At 38.4% G+C, this 23914-nt stretch overlaps 1 protein-coding gene across 2 annotated transcripts in view; it reads left to right on the plus strand.

Moving 5' to 3' along the window:
- Window positions 1–23914, plus strand: part of BMPER (BMP binding endothelial regulator) — a 145065-nt gene that overhangs the window by 73680 nt on the left and 47471 nt on the right. For both annotated transcript variants that reach the window (XM_079302622.1, XM_079302621.1), the window contains exons 8-12: window positions 2892–3001; window positions 3622–3762; window positions 5986–6090; window positions 11067–11112; window positions 19320–19649. In XM_079302622.1, the coding sequence (XP_079158748.1) occupies window positions 2892–3001; window positions 3622–3762; window positions 5986–6090; window positions 11067–11112; window positions 19320–19649 (732 nt within the window). The remainder of the gene's footprint in view (window positions 1–2891; window positions 3002–3621; window positions 3763–5985; window positions 6091–11066; window positions 11113–19319; window positions 19650–23914) is intronic.

Below are 23914 nucleotides of genomic sequence, written 5' to 3' on the forward strand. Positions count from 1 at the left end.
AGGGGTTGAGGTGGAAGAAAATTTTGCTTTGGAGTTTGCCACAAGAAAAAAGCCTCACCATCTCTTATTATTACTTGAGTGAGCATTTGTATTCTTGGTTTTGAAGAAATGCAAGTCAGAGGAAACTTCTGAACTGACATTGCATTTTTAGAAACTGTTGTCTAAAAGCAACAGAGGCCATGGATCCAGAAGCCCATCTCACTATTGCCTTCTTTAGGTGGAACCACACTGTCATCCAGGAATATTTTCAATTGCATCTTTCCAACACATTTTAAATGTGTGAGTCATAGGCCTCTGAAAAGGTTCTGGTTCTTCCAGGTCATAATAAGCAAGGCAGTGACAAAATAAGGCACTGCCTTGTTTTGCTCTTACTTTGTCCACGGATCCCACAGGTTAACATTCCATCTATTTCATAAACAAAGACTGCTTACATCCTGCCAAGTAAATTGACTTTAGTTTGTTCTATGGGATTATAACTTGGAAAAATTTCAGTGCAAATTACTCTCAGTTCTTCAATGGAAACTTCTTGTAATTTTGACTATATTTTTATCTGAAATCTCTTAAAAGGTTTAGGTTAGGGATACAGAGATATCTGGCCTTGGAGCCAGCAAAGCTATGTAGAGTTCTGGGTTTTGATAAAACTTAACATTTTTGACTGCATGAAACAAACCTGAATTTATTTATTTCCTAATTGAGAAGTGCTGCAGATAAATAAATGTCTGCCTGGAACATTTAAGCACAATACAGAGAGTAATGCAGTAAAGGAATGAAATGCAGAGAACAGTCCAAATGCTGAGCTTCTGTTTTGGCTGAGGACATTTTTCATTCCATCTGAAAACTCTCCTTGTCCTCTCCTCCCCATGCTGTTCCATGCTGACTGAACTTTCCCCCCTTGAACTAGGCATTCAAAATGTAGCTTTAATTTTTGACTACTTTAAGGGGATCTTTCTACAATTTTTTTCCCTTCTTAGAATGTAAACTAATTCAGTAATAATAATGAATTTCATTTTACTCTGAAGCATTCCATATACCTGGGAACACATTATGTCTATTTACAGGGAAGTGTTAAAGAGTTTTGGTGGGGATGAAAGGCACTGCATAGCAGTCGGGAAAGAGAAAAGTTTCCAGAGATGCTGAGGCATGGTTTTTAAAGCATCATGTGGAAGACTTCCCTGCAATTGAATTCCTGATACTTAGAGTACATAGTTTAGAAGAATGCTGTGGACTCTACTGGGACTTGAATTATTTGTTTAACTAGTGGTTATGAGGCAGCAAAGGCAACCATTAAGCCATGATCTTCATCACCACAGCTTTTAAAGTGATACCTCCTTTGACACTGGTTTTTAACCAACTATTTGAATGGAGTTGGCCATCTGGAATTGTGCTGAGCAGTTTGCAAGACATGGCAAGAGGGTGTGGGAGAAAACTGGACTTTTGTTCACTTGCTGACATAGGCTCTGCAGTTGAAGCCTTGGCCCCACAGAGAGCAGCAGAAGTGTTGTTACAGACTGTGGAGCAGCTTTGCCCATGAGTAGTGAATGCATGTAGAGAAGTTCCTTTTCAGGCTACTGAGCATCCTCAACTGATTCCTTATGTCAGACCCATAAGAGAAATTAAACCTTTGAAAAAGACACACATCCAGTGAAAGGAAGGTTGACAATGCAAGCACAGGTTAATTCCAAGTAGCTAATTTGCAGGAGAGGGATGTGTCTAACTGAACAAAAGCAATTATTTAATAACTTTTGTTTAACATTCAATTTGTAAAAATTGGAGGTAGATCCAATGGATTTTGCTGTGTGCTTATCCTTTTGTTCACTTATGTCTGAGAGGAAAATGGAACTTTTTATTTTAAGATTCTCTATATTTATCAAGAATTATTGAAAAAGTAAGAAATTACAGTGTGCCAAGACATGATGGTTTGAATGCTAAAATATTGGCTTATTATTTAAGTATTTACCTAGAGTGGGCATTCCTAACCTGTATTCGATGCCCATTAAATATTAAACCTCAGAAATTATAATGTAAAAAAAGTTGCAACGACTCATAAAATAACTTATTAGTTGGCTGCCTCCAAAAGTAAACAAGGAAATTCAAAATTAGGAAGGTAAGTATAGTGTTTTTGTGAAGAGCGCATATGTATGTATTATAATCTCTTTTTAAAAATAACTTACTGGGAAAGAAGCTGAGGAATAAGAAAAGCTTACAGGAGTGCAAACTTGGGTCTGAAAGTGCTTGCAGGATTGCACGACTTCTAGAAGGATTTGATTTTGGTGCTGCCAAAACGCAAATAATTTGCAGATTATGAAAACTAAATATCTTGTGTTGTGTTCATTCTGTTCATAAATGATGCAAATTCCTGTATTTCTTGCAGCCTTGTGTGAACACATGGTACACCAAACTATCTTATGAGACTGGAAAACACGATTTTTTTAAGATCAGTGTCACTGAGTTGATTTAGCTTGGCTGCTGTGAACCCCTGAAATAGATATGCTAAAAGTGGTTAAGGCTGCTTTATTTGATAAGTTACAGCTTTAAGTTAAAGACTGTTTGAACTAGTTCAAGTGTACCTACCTTAAGAGTGCAATGCTTGCTTTTTATTCCTTTAGTTGCACTGTGCATTTAATGATGAGAAGAAAGATTTTTCCTATATAAGCATGCCATAAATCATTTATATTTCATCCCATAGTAGAATTTGTTGACATGAATGTGCACTAAGAGGATAATGAACTGTTAAAAGTGCATATTCTTTTTTCACATTGAAGTGGAAACACATAGCAAATGACACATTGCACATGAATTTGGTCTGGTGACAATAAGTGCTACTATTTTTGTTGAAAATGTGGCATATTTTCAACCACATTTTGTTTCTATTACTGTTTATTTATATCTAGGACAGAGGAAAGTGTTTGACCTTCCATTTGGAAGCTGCCTCTTTCACAGCAATGTGTATGATAATGGTTCTTCGTTTATGTATGACAACTGCACAGCATGTACATGCAAGGTAAGTCCACAGTGCTTTGATGCTGTTTGCTGATGGTTGTCTGGCTTAGCAGTAATTTGTAGGGCTGTGGAATTGTAAGCCTGATACTGTTCCTTGGCATCTTGTGTGGTCTCAGAGAATGTGATCTGAAAAGGGCTTGCAGTTGTGCTAGGAAAGTTTAAAATATTACTGACTCTCTCAGCTGAGACATGATGCCCGACCCTGTGAGATGCAAAATGAACTTGCTCAGGTTATGTAGTCCTCTTTAAGACTGCATTTAAATGGAAGAGGAGTTTCTAAATGATGAATTATCATGTTTCTCCTGAAGCTCAGTGTTTTTTATTGTGTTCCCTAACCTGGCTGCAACAACTTATACTTTTTACCAAGGCAAAAAACAAGGGACACTAAATCTGTGAGATTTTGCAGGCCAGCAGAAGTACAAGCTGTGCTTTAGCTTCATAGACCATGAAAGATTTCCTCTATCTATAAATAATATTTCTTTTCTCTGGGTTGACCTATTCAAAACATGGCCTGTAGCTTGGGTGGATGCAATGATTGAACAAGCAGAAATATATAAAGACACACAGGACCACAAACATTTTGGTCATGGTTTTATTATTTCCTTTCACCATTGTACCTAGGATTCGACAGTGATATGTAAGAAGAGGTGCTTCCTTCCTGGTGAATGTAATAAAAACAAAGACCACTGCTGCAAGGAGTGTGTCTCGTACATCTCTCCTGAGGAGGTGAAAGTGTGCAAGTTTGGCAATAAGATCTTCCAGGTAAGGTTTCAGGTGTTAGTCAAGGGTAGGTGTCATTGTAACAGCCAAAATAGCATGAGTTTGCTGTAAATTAGTATTGTGGCTTGTTTTTAGCAGAATCCTCACCATCATGGTCAATGATGGAACAATTCAGAGGCAAAGCTTTGCAAAATTTGCCATCTGTTTATTTTTTTCCTGAGTTTGAGTAAATTCTGCTATAGTCAACAGTTAAAGATTAATTCCTCCTTGAATGTTACACGTTGTCTTCCTCTCTGTATGTAGATGTTCAAGCTGCTTTTTCATGACAATAGACACATTTTTAGTGTCTATTTAGATACTAATGCTCTGCTTTCCCAAACACTGATACCCATGGAGGAGATATTCTGAGTCGTATGTAGACTTTATCAGCTGATCCAAAGAGTCTTTTTCATTACTGAGCCAACAGGAGCTTTGGCTGGAAGTTACTTGATTTACTACATTTCCATCTCTTCTAAGGACAGCACCCCTGACATCTTACTGGGATAGCCATGTAATAACTGTTACCTACTGCACTCTCACCCACAGTATTCAAATCACAAGGAATTCCCTGCAGAGCTGTTCCTGAGACTCCATTTGTTTTTCCAAGTGGTGCAGATTTTTTTCACACTGTGTCAGAAAAAGATTCTGTCACCTCATGTGCCCACATGAGAATTAAGAGACCCTTGAATCAGATCAAATGTTAAGTCCTGTGTGAATACTTGGTTTGCTCAACCAGAATTACTTCCCATTTATTCCATCTTTTGTGTACACAGCAGAAGTGTTTATTCTGGAAATTGCATGTGAACCTACTGTACTCTGAGACTATGCTCCATCTGATTGGCACTTTCACACTGGAGCCATTGTGCCTCAGGAACAAATGCCTACTTCTTAGGCACCCAACTAAAATATTCTGCTTCTTGTGAAGATTTTATTATATTACTAGTATTATATGGAGTGTGAAGAAGTTGTGAGACATCCATTTCTGGGCTTGTGTGCAAAAAAATAAATTCAGTGTTGCTCTGTTGAAGTCAATGGTCTAATACAGGTAGAATGGGCACAGCAAACATGTTTATGCACTCCTGTGCAAAACCAGCTGTAGGACAAAAATTCAGGGCAGCTGCATGCAGTCAGCTGTTATGTATTCTGGCAGATGCCTGGTGAGTGGTCATTAGAGACCGAAGAACATCAGAAACACCAGGCAATAGAAACATTCCCAAGAAACAAAAAATAGGAGAGAGAAAGCCTTTGATGAAACAAGCTGAGATTAATAAGTTAGACTCCTTGGCATTTCAGATATAGTCTGTTTCTGTTTCTGGTCTGAACATCATGTTGAGGTGGGCACATAATTATTCACAGCTGTCTGGTTCAGCTGCCGGTTCCTGTCAGGTCTATCCTCACCCTTCCTTCCCAGCAGCCCTGTAAACAAAAAACATGCACAGTTTGGCTCTAAGCAGACTAGCATAAGACTGTAAGTGGGTGAGAGAGAATGTTTTAGGAACCACACTTGGCAGATATACCACCATGTAAAAAGGAGCCAGGGCAGTTGCACAAGCAATTCATCCCAAGTGGGGACAAGACCACAAGGAATATTATGCTCTGCACTTCATATTTTCAGAGCTATACATAGGCTGTCTTACCTGCTCTGTTTTTGAGAGATTCAGCACAGTGTCTCTTTTAAATATTTTCAGATGTTTAGCAGATCAAATATCCAATAAAGTGATGTAATAATCTAAATTAGAATTCTTTGACCATTCCTGCCCTATGTTGAAATGATGCTACATATGGGAATAAATTCACTATCTTCTGACATCTTAATCAAGTATTTTCATGTGTAACAACTTAGAAATGCCATTCAACCTAGTGAATCAGGTTTTTCTGATTATGTGAACTTAAATGAAAATTTGTGGTAGGTGCGATCACAACTCAGATGCTTATTGGAGAGAAAACAATGCAAATAATCAGTTCAGTGTTGAAAAATTCAAATGTGATTTCATTAGCTTTGTAAAGATTAATTTCTTACCAAAAAGACCAAAGGAAAGAAAACCTGGCTGAATTTGATCTCTGTCTTAAATCCAACTGGCCATGGACAGACACCTCAAAATAATTTAGACTAAACAAAGACACAATGTCAACGGAGAAATTAATCTTTTCTTGTGCAATGATACATTGCTAAAATAGCTTCTTGCTGCCACCCCAGTTGATACTATATCATGTTCTCTCTTGCAGGATGGAGAGATGTGGTCCTCTGTGAACTGCACCATCTGTGCTTGTGTGAAGGGCAAGACAGAGTGTCGCAAGAAACAGTGCATTCCAATCAGCAGCTGTCCTCATGTGAGTTTTTTAAAAGAACTGAGCTTTCTTCTCTTTTCTGCTCCACCATTATCTCTTCCAATGTTTCTTGGAAGTTGTGTGCATGACAGTGGAGCGTGCTGTTTGGAAAGAAGGAATGTTAATTTAGGCTGGCATTCCCCAAATGTGCAACTGTTGTCCTGAATATGGTCTTCTTGCCTCTGTCCTTGCTCTGAAGACTGTGCTCCTCTTCTCCTTCTCCTTTAACTTTCTCTGTCCCAAGTATCTGCTTTGGAACAGTTGTTTTTAACTTTTATTTAATAGTTTATAGAGTGGTGAGGTGACTCTTAATATTTCAGCAATGTGTATATTGTTAAGGCAAGCCACAGGAGGTTGATGAACTTGCATTTCTCAATGTATATGAGGCTTAATGCTTGTCTGAAAATGTAAATTAGACAAATTAAAGAAAATTAGTTCAAGCAAACCATGCTGCTTTCACTAAGGTTGTGGCCTGGGTATTTTTTACTTTGAAAATCTGAAGTGAACCCAAAGAATGCTATAATTGTAATTTAATGGGGTAAAAGTTAGCTTTACTTGAAACCCTGAGCTAAAATCAGCCTTTGTTTCTTGGATTTCTGACACTGACAAATGATTTTGGTCTTGTGGCTCAAGCTTTCACAAGATGAAGCTCTAAATAGCACCTCAGGTAGGGGCAGATCTATGAGCAAAACTGCAGAAGAGAGCGCCAAGTTCTTAGCATTGCACCTTTTCAGTGTTTCCTTCTCTATCCTGGAAGCCAGTGAGGAAAATGTTAATCACAGACACCTAGATATAAAATTATTGCGTGAAAAACTCTTGGTTTGAAAAATTTTATATGTGTAAACTTTTGATAGAAGTGGTGGTAGAATGAAGAACCTGTGCCTGAATGGAGGCACTCCCCATCCTGGTATGACAGTGGGCTTCAAGATCCTCAGAAGAGGGAACATCCTTTTCCTTTCACTCTGGCACTCACTGTAGAGGGCAGTTCTCCTCTTAATGGGCCTCACATGAGAAGCTGCATACACATCAGGAAGTGTGAACAAATAAAACTATTATTTTGGGAGTGTTATATGGTTCATGGCAGTCAGGTTTGCTGCTTTCATGCCATTCACAGTATATGCAGGAAGTGAGAGCTTGGGCTCTTCAGGTCTTGCACAAACTGCATTGCATTTACATTTTCCTTGTGCTCTTGCATTTTAAATGTTTAAGGTGCTTCTGCAATCAAGTAGCTAATATGACTTAGAGATATTCAGTGAAGTACATCACTTCAGCTGTATCTATATGTAAATTTGAGCATTGAGATGATCAGTTGAAGTGGCTTCTAAAATGAAAGAAGTGGTGGGTAAAAATTCACCACTGACAGTGCTTCAGTGTATTAAGTGAAACTAACAAACTTATTCAGTGCTGCTATAGAACCTGCTCCAAGGCTAATGTGAAATCTAAACTGCCCTTGACCTCTGATGTGAGTCCACAAACAGGGTTTGGTTCCTTAGGGCTGGAAAGACCAACTTTGTTCCCTGCAACACTATTCCCTCCAGCCAATAATCAGTCAGCCAAGTCACCACCTTAAAATTCAAGTGGCAAGCAAACCCACCCTCCTTCACAGGTACACCTTACATTTCTGCTCTTCCAAGCCAAATTGGAAGGAGAAGTAGGAGAAAGAATGTAAACTCTAGAGTAAAATTTATTTTCCTATTCCAAGTGGGTATCAAGTAGTTTTAAAGCAAATAATATATGCTAATTGATTTAAATATTTTACATTTCATCTCTGCTCCACTATTTTTGATGAGGCTTTCTGCTATAAATCTATAAACATCACTTAAACACACCACATTTTTCAAGATAAATATATATTGGTGGTTCTGATACTGACAGTCTGAATATCATGCATAGAGTTATGCTGCTGTCTCTGCACAGTGTAGATGTGTCCGTTCCTTTTCTCTCTTCACAATATTTTTGACAGTAAGCAGTCTCCACTGAGTATTGAAGACTACTGTGGAATAAAATGTAATTTAGTGTCCATTATGTGCCAGGCAACATAAAGTTATCTCATTAAATGTGTATCATTATATGGACAACTGAGTGTGAAAGGATTGAAGATTCACAAAGAATTTAGAATATTATTCCTTGAATTAAACACTTTACCATGCAGTCTTAATACACTTTGCATAATATTGTGGCTGAATTTTTTTGCTTATGGAATTTTATTTTATTTATCATAATAAATTTTGGCCAATGATTTCTTGAAAGTATGGGTTTCAGAGTGGCAATTCTGCACAAATTTCTAATACTGCACAACCGTTTGTATTATTCAATCTATTGGTTGCAGGTTGACATATTTTTAAAGATTGTTTCTGCCATTTTTTTAGTTTTCATCATAGTGCTAGACACAAATTTCTGTTGCTTTTGTTCTTTTCTTTTTGGAGCATTTAATCCCGTATCAGCAATTGTAGGAAATGTCTTTCTTATGTTATTTTCATCTGCTGTGGAGGCAATACACATTTCAAATTCAGTCACTCCTATCACATTTTTTGTAAGATTGGTTCTCCTTGGCATTCCCATGAGCCTTATGGCTTGTGGTTTCCAGACATTCCCTCTCAAGTTATCTGGAGTGTCAGTCTGCAAAGTGCAGTACATACTGGCCCCCATTCAGCAAAGCTATTAAGCATTTGTCTAGTTCTGCTGAAGTTAGTAGGCCCTTCATGTGTGCTAGAACTTAAACACATATTTAAATACTTTATAGTATATAACTATACAGTATTTTACTATTCAACATTTGGCAAGACTGAGTTTCAGAGGTCCTTTAAATTACTTACTGAGTTTGCTATTTACTTGCCCTAGCTCTGCTCTAGTCTGTTCCTTGCTTTGTGCCATCTCCTTTCTGATTACCCATCCTTATAATTTGTCACCTTGCCCCCTCTCCTTATGCCTTTGTGTTCCTCACTAATGTCTTAAGTCTGTGGTAATGATTAGTGGTCATGAACATGTCTCTTTTTGTACTGCTAAAAGAGAGCATGGTGAATTTTATGACATATAACCTTTTCTGAGCTCCAAGGCTATGCAAATATTAATAGAATTAAATTCACGGCAGATGAAGACATTTGCAGAGTTCGATTCTGTGGATAAATTATGAACCCGTGAGCTTCAAGTGAGTGAAAATTTATTCAGAACATGTTCTTCCATCTCTAGCACAGACTGCATATAATGTTATACACATCTGTTATTATTACAAACAAAAAGTTGCTGTTCTTACTCCAGTGCCAAATAAGGCACAAAAAAACAACAGCTGCTGCTATTGCACAACCAAACAAACCCCTTTCTCCCAGCAATTAGTCTTGCCTTAACAAAATAGAAAATTAAACCCTCAGACACAAAATTGAAAACCCCATAAAAAGGAAGAAAAATTCCCAAAAATAAATAGACTCAAATGTGGTCTGCTTATAAATATTCATAGGGAAAAATGGGATCACATCACTTAGCACACTCCTAAGGGAACCCTCAATGCTAACGGACTCTTGCAGCACATGTTAGCAATAATGGGTTTCCTTATTCCACAAGACAAAAACAGGATCTTGGGCCAACATGATGGCTCAAGTAACCAGCCACAGCAGGCTGCCTTGGAGATTCCAATTTCACTTGAATTCTTGCAACTTCCAGCTCAGCTGATGGTTTCTTTTGTTGAAACAGAGGGGTAAGGCTGTGTAGTGCACTGTGTGGTATTCAGCTGCATGTCTCTGTTCCTACAAGTAAGTGTTGCTAAGCCTCCTATTTCTGTGTAGTTTGGAGGGTTCCTCCTTTAAGGGGTTCTGTTCTAGCAGGTGCTTGGTAGGTCTTCCTGTTGCAGCCTGGTTCTCAGCTATTCTCTTTGCCCAGAGACCTGAGGGGTCACACAAACGTTTAAGTGCTGCTCGCTCTGCCAGTGTAACTCTGATGCAGCCCTTTTCTTAAGTCCAGATGTGTCTCAAGTCCATTCACATAAAATTGCATATTCAAAGACAAGCTTACACTGATCTGGGCCTTGGGAATGATGTGCCCAAGTGCATTCATGACCAAGGATTCATTCATGCCATGAGTATACATCAAGCAAGAGCAGGATGGAACATGCTCTACTCCAGTTTGCTAGCAGATACTTGTAGTTCATACTTCCCCATGCACACTATCAAAGCTTGGCAGCACTGTAGGCAGAAAGCAAGGCAGACAGCAGTAGGGCTGCCTGTGCCCACTCCCCCCGTCTTTGCGTAGCCCTGTCAGCAATTTTTTATCTGTTTTCACAAGTTTTCTGTTCTGTTTAGTGGCAGGATAGCACAGCTTAATTTGCTTACTCTTGCTGTCCTCACCTTGCTCACCTATTTGGTGGGAATTAGCTGTAGCCACAGAGAGGGGACTTTCTTTGTGTGCTGTTGGAGCAAAGGGTCAGTGCTTAGGAACAGCACAGCTCCATATACCTCTTCATTCCCTGCGTGGGATTATGGATGAACTCAATATCACTGTAAGTTTTGTTATAACCAACACCAGTTTTTGATTGGAAGAACACATTGTTCAGTCTGAATTTTTTCAGGATTCTCTGCTAGCTTGCTGATTAACTTTGAGTAATTTAAGGAAAATCAGATAAAACATCTTTCCCTCTTCCCTTTCCTCAACAGGAAATACATAGGAAAGGTATATCTTTTGGGAAGGTGAGGGAAAAGGTAGTGATCTTGTTAACCCAGTGAATGCTTTAGCTATCTGTGCAAGTCTAAAATTCTCTCACACTCTTTCTGAAAAGTGGTAACAGTAGTATTTAATTTCTTATAAGACCACTAGGAAGCTTGTTGAGTAGTTCTGTCTGTTTTTAGCACCTGGTATTTGAAGTTGTAACCAGGGCACTGAGTTCAAACACAACTTGAGTTATTTTCAAAGGCTTATCCAGTCTTAAAACATGACACAGTCATTGCTCCAAGAACTCTTTCATTAAAACAGCCTGTCTCTCTCCCAATTAGGGTAAAATCCTGAACAGGAAAGGATGCTGTCCGATTTGCACTGAAAGTAAGTTCTTTCTTCACATTCTTTAAATTATTTTTTATTCTTTCTGAAAAAACAAATATGTAGAAGTATGCTTGCTTTTCTGCTTTCTTTTTTAGAGTAGCTAAAGGACAAATGATGTTTTTTTAGCTGTGGATTTTTCTCCTATAAATCTGTAATTTTAAATTAAAATGCTTGGGTATTTTGTTTTTATTTTATTTTCCAAAATGATGCTATTTTTGTCAAATCTGAGGTGCTGCATTTTGAAAGATGTAGTTGGTCTATGAAATTTGTAGGCAATAAAACAAGAAAATGAATAGAGTTATAACTTTTAGGAGTTAGGTACCTTTTACTGTAACTAACAGTCCAGCTATGTGCATATTTAATCACACCTGTGCAGATGATTTGTGAGAGTTAAAAAATAGTGTGCAGAAATCTGAGAAACACTCTGGGGCAGCAGTAGAAAGCAGAATATAAAACTATTCTTCTTTGTTTATGATGTTTAGTTCAACCCTTACATTCTTATCTCTTTACTTTTCCCTTCAGGAATGATCATTAAATTGTAGTGTCACCCTCCTAATCAGCAAACAACTTACACAAATACTTGTCTTTAAGCTTGTTCTATTTAACTCAACAGGGAGACTGGAAGTCAACAATATACCATTACATATTTCCTTCTGTACATATTTAAATATTTGACTAAATAGGGACAGATGGCTAAAATGGGGTTTTGTGACTTAGAGGAGGGCTTTTGAAAGAAGACAGTGTTCCTATTATTTTGTCTAAAATCAAATGGTGTTGCTGTTCAATTTGGTCCTGAGTTCTCTTGAATTGCAGAAACCCCAAATGCTAAATATCTGTTTTTTCACTCTTCGGCTCAATTATTTTGAAACTTGTATCTTGGGATAAAATAAATCTAGCTTGCAAGTCTTCATTATCAAAATCATGGCAAATACAAGGCACAACCTCAGAAACACTTGAAACAATACTGAGCAGAGGAAGAAATGTAAGAGAATTCAACTGACTAGCAGTTGATTTCATGTAAGCTCAGTTTCAAGGGAGAAGAAATTTCCGTAGACCTTTGCTCAGATATGACATACTCTTAGTATCATTGATTTTCAATCTCTATCTTGCCTCTTTTTTTATGTTTCAGTCGTGTTTAACCTTTCTCATGTGTTCTTCCTATGTTCTTCTGTAACATGAAAGGGGAGGAAAAGGGTGGGGCCAGTCATTCCCTCAAAGCACAGGAAAGGAAGAGGTTTGAAAGAGGACAGTACAGTGACTCCTTCAAAAATGCTGCCAGAGAGTGATGACTTGTGATAATTGTTTCAGGGGAGAAGGAGGCAAAAAATTACAATTCTTCAAAGTTAAAATAACACATCTAGGAGCCAAGTTACATAAAATCTCAAAACTTCCTGATGTTACAAGGGAGTAATCATGACCACAAACATGTGAAGTTAAGGCCAGATCATTATTGCTTGTCCTTCTGCCATGCAGATCTGTAAAGAGCCTGGCTCCATCTTCCCAGTGACCTCTTTCTATGTACTGGCAGCCTGCTATTAGGTCTCCCCAAAGGACAAAAAGCCTTGTTCCCTTATGGGAAGGGATCAAGGGTCTTGAGGGTCCTCCTACCTGCATTGCAACTGCCTAAGAGGCTCCTTGTCCTATCTCACAGTCCCATGCTCCACTGCTGCACATGAAACAGAGTGTTTGGTTTTTTTTACAGTTATCTCACTATGGACCCATTAGTACTTGGAGAAGAGCTGTTCCAAACTTTTATGATTAACAAGGCATTCTTGGCTTTTACAGAGAATATAATCAAGGAGCTTAAATACCCAGTGTCATACAGCAGTGGTACCTACGACTAGCTGGTATTGGTATTTGCACATTTGCCATTTGCAAAGAATTAATTCCACCTTAGCAGCAGAAGTGCTGTAAATCTCATCACGACTATCATACGACAGTAATTGGAAACTTTGCTAATTCAGCCAGTTTCTGATAAAATGTACACACAGTCCCTTCCTCACTCATGTTGATCCTGATCCGGTCTTCATATACTAATACACCAAACATTTCTGGCGCTCCAGCAGATATTAATTTCCCAAAGTAAAAACAACAGGGAGGTACAAGAACATACTGTACACAGGAGAGCTTTGAGTGCAGTTTAAATGCAGCCAACTTCTATGAAGTGGGTCAAACCCAGTCAAGCTGTGAAAGGATACAATTTAAACTGAAGAAAAAATAATCAAAGGATTATTTTCAAAGCAGTTTGTTGCAAAGAGAAAAAGTACCTCATCTCTTAAAGGGCTGGAGAGTCTCTTTTGTCTACTGTTGCTGAAGTTAAATATAGTTAGTTTTGGCATGTTGCTTATTAAGCTCTATGGCTGACGTACAGTTATCACTAATTAAACACAGTGGTCATAGCAGTGGAAAATTCAACAGTTTAGTTTATGCTGCTGTAAAAAATGTAATGAAATGTACTCTTTTGGGCTTGGTTTGGAAAAATCACCACTGACGTCAATTCCATAAATTAGCAATCCTATGTTAGACCAAGGTAATTTTCATATTAAAAATAAAAAAAAACTAAACCTGAATTCAAATAACATTAACAGACTGCTCTCAACTTCAGACAAAGATACGAACTTGCAGTGAAAGTAAAATCTTTGTTCTTGACAAAGAAGAATTCATAGGCCTTGCTAAAATTACAATCCACAGGATGAAAACTTGTTGCTAAAATCACGTAGATATACTTTAGTCATTATTAATAGTCCTAGCACAATCTTACACCAGTCATTGTGAGATTTTGTGGATGAAGTTATTTTAAAGTGGACTGCAGTCATCTAGGTTTACATGTACAGCACACATGATTAATCTTGCAGCAAAGGCTGCTTTTGAGACAGAAAATTTCATTCATCACAAATCATTCCACAGGTTTTTTAATTGACAAAATTATCAACAGAGCTAAACCAAATTCAAGGACATTTGGACCCACTTCAGGATTAAGAGGTCGGTACTTCCACTTGGTCCTGCATCCTTTTTATGTGTTTTTATAGAATTACTGAAAAAAGCACTGACTTTCAAAGAATAAAAAAAAAAAAAAAAAAAAAAAAAGTGAAGTTATGCATTTGGGTACCTGTAACAGCAGGAAGGGGGACTAAAAGACCACATATGTCCCTTTTTTTTCTGATTTTTCCTTTCCATGAAGAAATATAGCAACAAAAAGACTGCAATTGTTTATTCATACTGGAAAACTGTTCATTTTGCCTTCCATTTCAGCTGTGATAGTCTACTGTATAAATACGTATTTGGACAAATTGGAATAGCTATTTTATTTATGGTATTAGACCATAAAGACTCCTGTGGAATTTTTGACTACACACCTTTTAATTTGTATTATATCAAGCTGCACTATGCAGCAGGTATGAGGAAAGTCCTCTGTGGCTATGCATTTTTTACAGAAAGGCTAACAGAATTCTGTTATGTGTGCTCTATAGCTAATATTTTGAAGTTAATAATGTGTTCTGTTTGATTTAGGGTTTAATTCAGCATATGGGCTAATTACATTCAAAGTTTCATTTTATTTTTAAAAAGCTGAGATATTTTTGAATTATACATCTGCAACCAGAACACCCTTCCCTGGTAAACTTGTGTTTTTTTTCTCCCTCTCCTTACTTAGAAAGTGTCCAAACCAATTTTAGTTATAATTTAATGTATATTTTTCTTGGCCACTCTTAAGTACCTACGAGCCCAACAGAGTGTGACCAGACATCTGGACATCTTGGACTTCAGTTGACTGCTCTGATATCCTGAAAAAACAAAACAAGCTATTCCATGAGCACCAGAGCTAACAGAGCCTGGTTTCCTCTGGATTTGTGTTCCATTTCCTTTATATCCCAACAGATAATAAACCCAGTTAGAGACAATATATCCTGTGGCTGGTCTGGAGTTATAAGTGTGCTAATTGCCCAGCCAAAAAGCTTGTGCTCTCAGCTGGTCAGGATGTGTGTGCTGACTATCTGTCTGGCCTCCACCATGCAATATATATATTTTGCCTTTCTGGAAAGGCTAAATACTGTTTGGAGGAATGGAGGCACTGGATGGAAGGCAGAAAGGTACTTTCTGGCAACCACTTAGTTTAGTAAGTGGTTCTTACCTGTACTCAGCATACTGCTTACTAGAAATGACTGGTCATTGAGACTTTTATCCCTCTGCCTTGGCCAAATAGGTTGTGATTTTTTTCTTTATAAGAGTATGTTGAAATTTAGGAAATGCTAATGTGTTATTTTCCATGCTGTTGCTTTTTTAGCTTCCTTTTTTTACAGCTACATATGTTTTCAAAAACACTACCTTTTCTAATGAAAGTCACTATTTCATTTGAATTGGGACCATGATTTGAAAATTCAAGGAAAACATGCCAACAGCTCTATAGTATTCACTTTTACCACCTAAATACTATTATTAGTTTTCAAGTAAGCTGTAGAGCCTTAGGTGGGAGCTGAGCAAACTGCACTAATCACACATGTAGTTTAATACCCGAGTCAAATGTAAAAGTGTGAAATGTGAAATGTGAAAATTGCCAGGCTGCCAAAAGCTTTTATGAATGCCAGAAGGTTTGAATATTGATTTGGGAGCAACATGCAGGATTTCCAAAAGAGGTGTAATGGTGTTTGCATCCAGCTTTCAATAATGTTTGATCAGAGTTGGGTGCCTAAGATGTTCTGAAAAACACAGCCTCCTGAACATAGCTCTGGGGCCCTCTTTTGAAAAATTTGTCTTTGTCAAGGATAGAGAGGGAATGGGTAAATTTACATTCATGTGCATGTCTCAATGAGCAAAAGAAGACACCAAAGATCTTGAATGCTAAGTTCAAAATGAGGGAGAGGCAATGATTCTTCATTTTCTTTGCCCAAGGATGTTGTAGATGCTAAAAACATTTTTGGACTGGGAAAATTCACAGAAAATATTTCTATCAAAGGTTACTAAATTAAAAGAAACCATGTCTGGCTCAGAAAATCCCTAATCTGAAACTAATTGGAGGCTAGGGGAGTCTCAGCAGGAAATATTGTATAGAATTGCCCTTTTCTAGCTGTACCTTAGACAGATGACACATGGAATGTTTGCAATAAGCTGGGAACGATTTACTGTAGAGAAAAAAGGGAAAGATCTACACCTGTGACCCTACGCCTTGTTACCATAAGCTGGCAAAATTCATATTCCAGGGTTGGGGAATATAACTTTGGTGATGCAGCAGCACCTTTTCATCTGTTATGCCCCACCAGAAAAGCAAGTCATATACAATCCTAACCAGAGGTCAGTGCTTCCAATAGATTTCAAAAATTTCCAAGTAAAAAGACTGGTTTGTTTCAGAAGAGAAAAAGAAAAGAAAAAAGAAAAAATAAGAAGAAAAAGGAAAAGGAAAAAGAAAAAAAAAAGAAAAATAAGCAAACCATAAAAGTAATGTGATTGAAACTCTCCCAAAAGGAAATAAACAATGACCCAAAAGCTAAAAATGGCAGGAATTCTTTTCATGTTGACAGTCTTTTGCAGTCTTGTTACACCCGATATTTAAGGTTTATTTCTAGGCCAACCACTTTTTCTTACTGGCAGTGCCTGAGTTATCACACACACTCTTGCAGGGTGTGGATTTATTTTTAAACTCTGTGATTTTAGCAAACCTTTCAAGAATATTTTACACAGTGATACCAGAGAATCAATTATTCAGACTGTTTTTAGGTGAATTTTCCCTCCTCCATTCCTTTGGTTGTTAAAGAAAACAGCAAAATTTGGATCAGACCTTCAGCTATCCAGTCCAAAATACATTTTTAAATTTTAAATACATTTTTAATACATTTATCAAATTGATATATGACGTGAGACAATGTAACATAACATAAAACAATATTGTTCTGCATAACACATTAGAAATTAAAAATAAATATTTCCTTTGGATCCCATTGGTACTATCAATTTTACTTGCACATCTCTATATTTGTGCCTCTCATGTTGTGCCTCTTAGTCACTTGCTTAGGTGAAAAATTAGCCTCCTCCTCCCAACAGGTTGGTTAAAAACATGTAATATGTCCACATCCTTGGCTTTTAGAAACACGGAATAAAATCAGATCTTTCCTCTATAATCTTCACTGATGTTTGGCTTATATTCCTTTTTTTTTTGTTGGCAGTTTCCTTGTTTTCATAGATGTTGTCATTAAATTTAAGGAAAAATTAAAGTTGGAATAGCTGAAGTACTATCTGAGCTGGTAATAACATTTATCTTAATACTCATCAGGCAGATACTTATATGTATACATAAGTAAATCTGAAACATGTTGGTATGATTTAGTAATGGGTAAAGTCAGATTGTCTTCATACAAAATCTAGAGATAATTTCTCCAATTGGTATAAATGATGCTGTTAATTAAAAGCCATGTAGTTCCTGCCAATTTATGAAGAATCAATCAATCTTTTAATGAACTTTGGAAAGCAGTTATTGATATCCTCATTGGTATCAGTGAGGAAAACTCACAGAAATGCACATTTTTTAAATAACTCTCTCGCCTAAATGTCTTGGTTTTCAGAGTCTGCTTAAAGTTTGTCGGGCTTGTTTTCTGGAGATTTTGTTGAAATATGGATAATTTTGGTTTCTGATAGAGTTGTCAACATGATGTCCTTGAGAAATTGAAACTTTTGGTCCCTAGTTGCCAGACACAGTGAAGAGGAGTAATATTGATGCCAAGATGAGTTACTGGCTTAGCTAAAGAAGCATTCATGTGGCAAATTAGGGGTAAAGTACAAATCACCCAGGCAGCAGCTGTGTGATGGCTCTGCACCATGTGGTGAGGAGGAAGTGAGATTAGGCTTTAGGAAGACATTTCTTGCAGTAGGGACACTGCAACATGTTGCCAGAGGTGGCAGTGGAGTTGTTCTTACTACCGCTCTTTATAGGCAGGTTAGATAAATGTCTATCAGTAATAATATAGGTGCAGGTGATTCTTCCTTGCAGCTGGAGAAGAAAAAGGTAATGTCTCCTGGTGCTTCCTTCAGCTCCATTTTCTATGTCTCCATGTAGGTTCCCTTGGGGGCTCTTTACAGCTAGAAAAACACCAGAAAATTTACAGTTACTTTAGCATAGGACTCTTTGCCTATCTGAAAAACTCTGTTGGGAAAGGTGTATTGTGTAGTTAGAACTGTATTCCCTTCCCCTTCTCCATAATATTGATGTCTTCTTCTTTTGTGTGGATTTGAATTTGGCTTTTTTAAAGCTGGTTTTTCAGGCAAGATATTGTTTGTTAAACAGGCATCATCTTTCAAAGGCAGCCTTAGCCCATGGGTATACAACTGGCAAGAGCACTGTGCATTTCTCTGCCTTGAGACTCATTCTTCCAGGAACAGCAGCAATGTGGTTAAAACCTATTGTTATACCAGAAGGCTGCAAGGCAAATATATTTGCTGCTGTCTTTGGTTGTGAGGCAATTCAATCACTTGCTGGGTAGCTGCAGGGTAACTCAGCATCATTGCTATGAATATAGAAATGCTCTGTCTTTGGGTTGTGACTTCTCTGACCAGCATATGGCTTCAAATATCCATAAGAGATCTCCAGCCATTTGTAATGGCACAAATGATTGGTAGAGACACCATGCTCTTTTGGCAGTCATTGCATCATGTTAGTCATTACTACTGACTTTTAGTTGGTAGTGTGATATCAATAACTACTACAAATCAGTTGTGTATAAACAACATATATAATAGCTTGTAACACTGAATAAAGATGCTTGTTCTACAGGTATTTTGGGGAAAAATTGTGTAAACACACCTGGTTGATAAATGTGCAATATTTATAAGTGTGTATATATAAAATATGAACGGAACGAGCTCCTGCTAAAGTGATCTGATGGTTTTTAATTTCAGGGAGTCACTGAAATTTGAAAAAGTTCACAGGCATTATAATAACCTAAATTGTACTTTTTAAGGGAAAAAGCGACAGGTTAGCCTTCTTATGCTGCCCTAGGGATGAACTGGCCTTTGGGACAGTTATCAGCCACTTTGGAAAAGACTTCTAAAGCAATTAAGTTTTTGTTTTTCAAAGATATATTTAATCCTAGTGGGTGCCAGTCAAAATCTACCCCATAGAGCAGATAGATTAGGTGAGACCAGCACTCTAAATTCTTATCAACTGTTTTCTTTCAACTTTGATTGATCCTGATATGGTGCTTTTGTTTCTCACTCACCTGCAGAGCCTGGAGTTTGCACTGTATTTGGAGATCCTCACTACAACACTTTCGATGGACGGACATTTAACTTTCAGGGAACATGTCAGTACGTTTTGACGAAAGACTGCTCCTCCTCTGCCTCGCCCTTTCAGGTGCTGGTAAAAAATGATGCCCGTCGGACCCGTTCTTTCTCCTGGACAAAGTCAGTGGACCTTGTGTTGGGCAGAAATACAATCAGCCTCCAGCAGCACCTCACAGTGAAGTGGAATGGGACCCGAATTTCACTGCCTTGCAAGACACCACAATTTCAGATCGATTTGGACGGTTATTTGCTGAAAGTGACAACCAAAGCAGGTAGGAAAAGTATATGTGTGTGTCTGTGTATGTGTTTGTGTCTTTTTTCTCTCTGAAGAACTTCTGAAGCTCAACATGAGCAGTACTCAGTAAAAAAACATTATAGCAGCAATAAGTATAATTATAACTTCTTTAGAGACCAGAGAAACCCATAGCGCTTTCAAAATCCACGCAGGCCAGAAGCAGACAGAAAATCCAGCTATGCTCTTGAAGTCTGCAAGATATTGCTTAGCTGTGTTTCATTCTGTGGCTGACAATTAGCTGCATAGACAAATGAGCTATGACTTTCACTTCCAGTAACTTAAAAGTGGCTTATGGAGAGTATGGTGGGTTGACCCTGGCTGAACATCAACCAAACATGCCCACCAAAGCCACTGTATCACTCCACTCCTCACCTGGACAGAGAAGAGAAAATATAGTGGAAGACTTATGGTTCAAGATAAGAAGCAATAACCATCATGGGAAAAAATAGACTCAGTTTAGGGAAATTAGATCAATTTATGGCCAATAATACTAGAGTAGGATAATGAGAAATGAAGTAAAATCTTTAAAAATCCTCCACACCCCAAATCCCCTTCTTCACAAGCTTAACTTTACTCTGGATTCTCTCTACCTCCTCCTGCTCCAAGTGGTGTACAGGAGACTGGGCATGAGATCTGCAGTCGGTCCATCACATACTTTATCTACCAGTTCTTCTTCCTCAGGAGGAGGATTCCTCACACTCATTCCTTTCTCCAGCATGGGCTCCCTTCCACAGGAGACAGTTCTGTGCAAATTTTTCCAATGTAAGTCCCTCCCATGGGCTGCATTTCTTCACAAACTTCAAATGCCAAGTCCCTTCCACAGGGCGCAGCCCTTCAGGAACAGACCAATGTGGATTCCCCACGAGATCACAAGTTCTGCTACCAAATATGCTCTAGAGTTGCCTTCTCTCTTCATGGCTCCAGGATGGGCATCCTACAGGATTACAGTCTGCTGTAGGCATCCATCTACTCCAGATGCTGCAGGTAGAACTCTGCTCCAGCATGGACCTCCATAGGCTGCAGGAGGGCAGCCTTGCCTCACCGTGGTCTGCACCCTGGGCTGCAGGGGAATATCTGTTCCAGTCAGAGGAATATCTCCTCTCCCTCCTTCCCTGCTGACTGCAGAATTGTTTATCTTACACTCTCCCTCCCCTTCCTGACTGCAGTCACAAAGGGCTTTTCTCCCCCTTCTTAAATATCTTATCCCAGAGGTGCCACCACTGTTGCCAAGGCCAAGCCCATCTTGGAGCCAGCTGGAATTGGTCCATCTTGGAGCCAGCTGCAATTGGCTCCATTGGACATGGGAGAAGTTTCTGGCAGCTTCTCACAGAAGCCACCCCTGTAGCTCTCTGCTTCCAAAATCTTGCCATACAAACTCAATACATGATATTGTTTGTCTTTCAGACATGTACAGAGACGATATCAGTTCTTAAACATAAAATTCATGTTTTTCAAAGTTCCAGCAACATATCTTGCATTAAGGTGATCAATTGTATAAATTCATAGGTAGACATAGTTGGAATGACTTTAAGTTGTAAAATTATGGAAATATTTCACCGAAGCAATCCAGCAAAATGGAAGAACTGGTTTGAAAAGAAGGCCTAATTTACTGTTCAGTGCCATCTTATTTGCCTTGCTTTGTGCACAAGGAAAAAGTTGTCTGCAAGGAAAAAAGTCTACAGCACAACAAGCAAGAGGAAATTAGAAACTATAGAATATGCTACTTTATTTCTAGAAACAGGGAACGGAAATAACATTCTCTCAGGTCTTTTGCATCTTAGAAAATACATTGGTTGTCAAAATGCAAAACCAGAGGACTTACTTTTGTTTTGATAAATTGCTCTGAAACAATAGTGTCCTTGCATAGATAAATACTGAGGGGAAGTTTAAAACTTTCTCATTAGCATGTGTTAGATACTACTGTAGTCCTGAGAGATTTCACTTAGTAAAGTGCTGTTTCAGTGAGAATACTATTTACTGTTAATTCAATTAAATTCCTTGTGAAAGCAGTGAAACCAATCTTTCTTATGTAGTGATATGGTCGCAGGCGTGACGCATGGTCACACTCATTATTTAGCATAATTTTTTTTCAAGGGGGACACTAGCACCCACTGTTGAACTGAGAATTTAGACACCTGTCCTCTGGAAAAGTGAGTCTGCATAATGTGGATCCCAGCTGTGGGCTCATTCCTCAAAGTGGCAATGCAGATTTTTGTGGCTGTCTGTAAAATGCACACAAGTTGACCGTTATTCACAATTTCTAATTAGAAGCATCTTGAGGGTTTTTCTTTGCAGCCAGCTGAACATCATGAATTCAGGCGATGTGGATTTCATTAGCCAACCACAGGCCAAGGAAAGGTTTTCAACTGAAGATGAATGACAGCTAATCCTGCTGCTATTCCATTTGTCTCTGGTGCAAGCCTAATGAATGGCTACACACATCCTTGTCCATGTGTTGGCAGAGGAAGTGCAAACATGGCATATAACAGCATATCAAACAGTGTGTAATCACTGCAAATTATAGCCTAAATAATTCCTACCCTTAACAAAGCAGGATCAGGTTTCTCTTCCTGAATACGGCATGCTGGGCCTTTCCTTAACACATAATGCCTGAGAAATAGCAGAATAACCTGGCTTCATTTTACTGGGAGAGGACAAGCAGCAGAGAGGCTGTAGAGAGGAAGAATATGCTGAGTAGAACTGGTTTAAAGGCAAACATTTTGTTCCACAGGAAGTTCTGAATGCTGGGGAAAAAAATTGGAGAAACTTCTGTTTCAGAAGGAAACATAGATTTTTAAAAAATATATGCTTTCCCAGTGTCAGATGAAAAAAGAGGGGAGAAGTAATAAAAAATAAGCAAAACTGCTGCACTAGAAGTAAAATTCAGAGTAAAGTTGGGCTGGGAAATGCAGGGTCTGATGCTTACAGCTCAGCCAGCCTTCCCATGGATTTTGGTTTTCCTTTTGGAGAGCTGGGAATTGAGCCTTAGATAAAACGTTCCAAAGCTTCAGGAATTCTTGGTCCCTGGCTACAGGATAATGCGCATGGCAGGGCAGTCTTGGATTTTCATACCCTGATCATTCAGGCTTCCAGGCAGCCCACCAGGCAAGCTGGAAGGCAATCAGCTTGGAAACTTGCCAGTGCTATGTTGGAAGTTCATTGAATACAATATGTTTCCCTGAAGATTTCAGTTCTGATGAATTGGCATTTTCCAGTGAAAACCTGTTTTGTTGCTAAATCTCTCACCAGCTGTAGCCCTGGATGCCACACAGCAGCGGTCCTTGCACTCTGCACTAGCAGCTATGAATGTGCTTGGGATGTGTTGAGTCCTTATCCAAATTTGTGTGTTAGAAAGACAAAAGGGTAGAGTTTCATGGGTCTATTCCTCTATTGCATGAGCATTTTGTTATTGTTTCTGTTCTATCTTTTGCACAAAGCCACTTTGCCGCACTTTTTCTGTACTAATTTGGCATTAAATCTTTAGGAAAAAGTTGTTTGTCAGTTCTTGAGGGTGCCTTTAAATCTCAAGTATGCCATGAAAAATCATGCAAAACAATTGATGAGAGCTCTCATAAGGGGAACTCAGTGTGTGATATACATAAATCCAGAATGATGTTCTTGAAATGGAGTAGAGCAGACAATGTGCCAAGTTAAGAAATCAAGTAACAAGTTGGTTAAGCATCCTTAACAGAGAGCGAGTAATTGGAAAAAATGAAAAAGTAACATAGAGAATATTCCTCTCCTGCACATCCCCAGATGGGAGAGATGTTGCATCCTTTGGCTTCTCATCTCTTGGATTCTGATTCTTGTCCAAGTGAATGGGAAACTCATCCATTTTGAGTGGGGGAAGAAAGGGTGGGGGGGGGTATAGGCACCAAGAAAATCTTCCAAACAGTTTCTGTCTGCCAGAGAGACCATTTCAAACAGTGTTCCATAGCATAATCCTATCTGTCACAGCTCTTACTGGTTTACAGAAACTAACTGGACTTTTCTGGTGAGCAAACTAAAGACTCACTGCACAGTGTTATCAGGCTTCCACAAAATTATCATGCATGTAGGAGTAATTATCCTTCCTTGTTACTCCAAAGGGAATAAGCTCTGTTATGGACAGAAACCTTTAGGCTGTTCATCAAAGCCAGAAATTACCCTTCCATCTGAGCAATTACAGCAGAATAAAGTATAATTAAGCCATACCAGCTAGAGGAAAATACGTCCATGTGGTAGTTACACAGGGAGTGTCTT

Source organism: Erithacus rubecula, assembly GCF_903797595.1.
Source record: "Erithacus rubecula genome assembly, chromosome: 3".
Classification (NCBI taxonomy): domain Eukaryota; kingdom Metazoa; phylum Chordata; class Aves; order Passeriformes; family Muscicapidae; genus Erithacus; species Erithacus rubecula.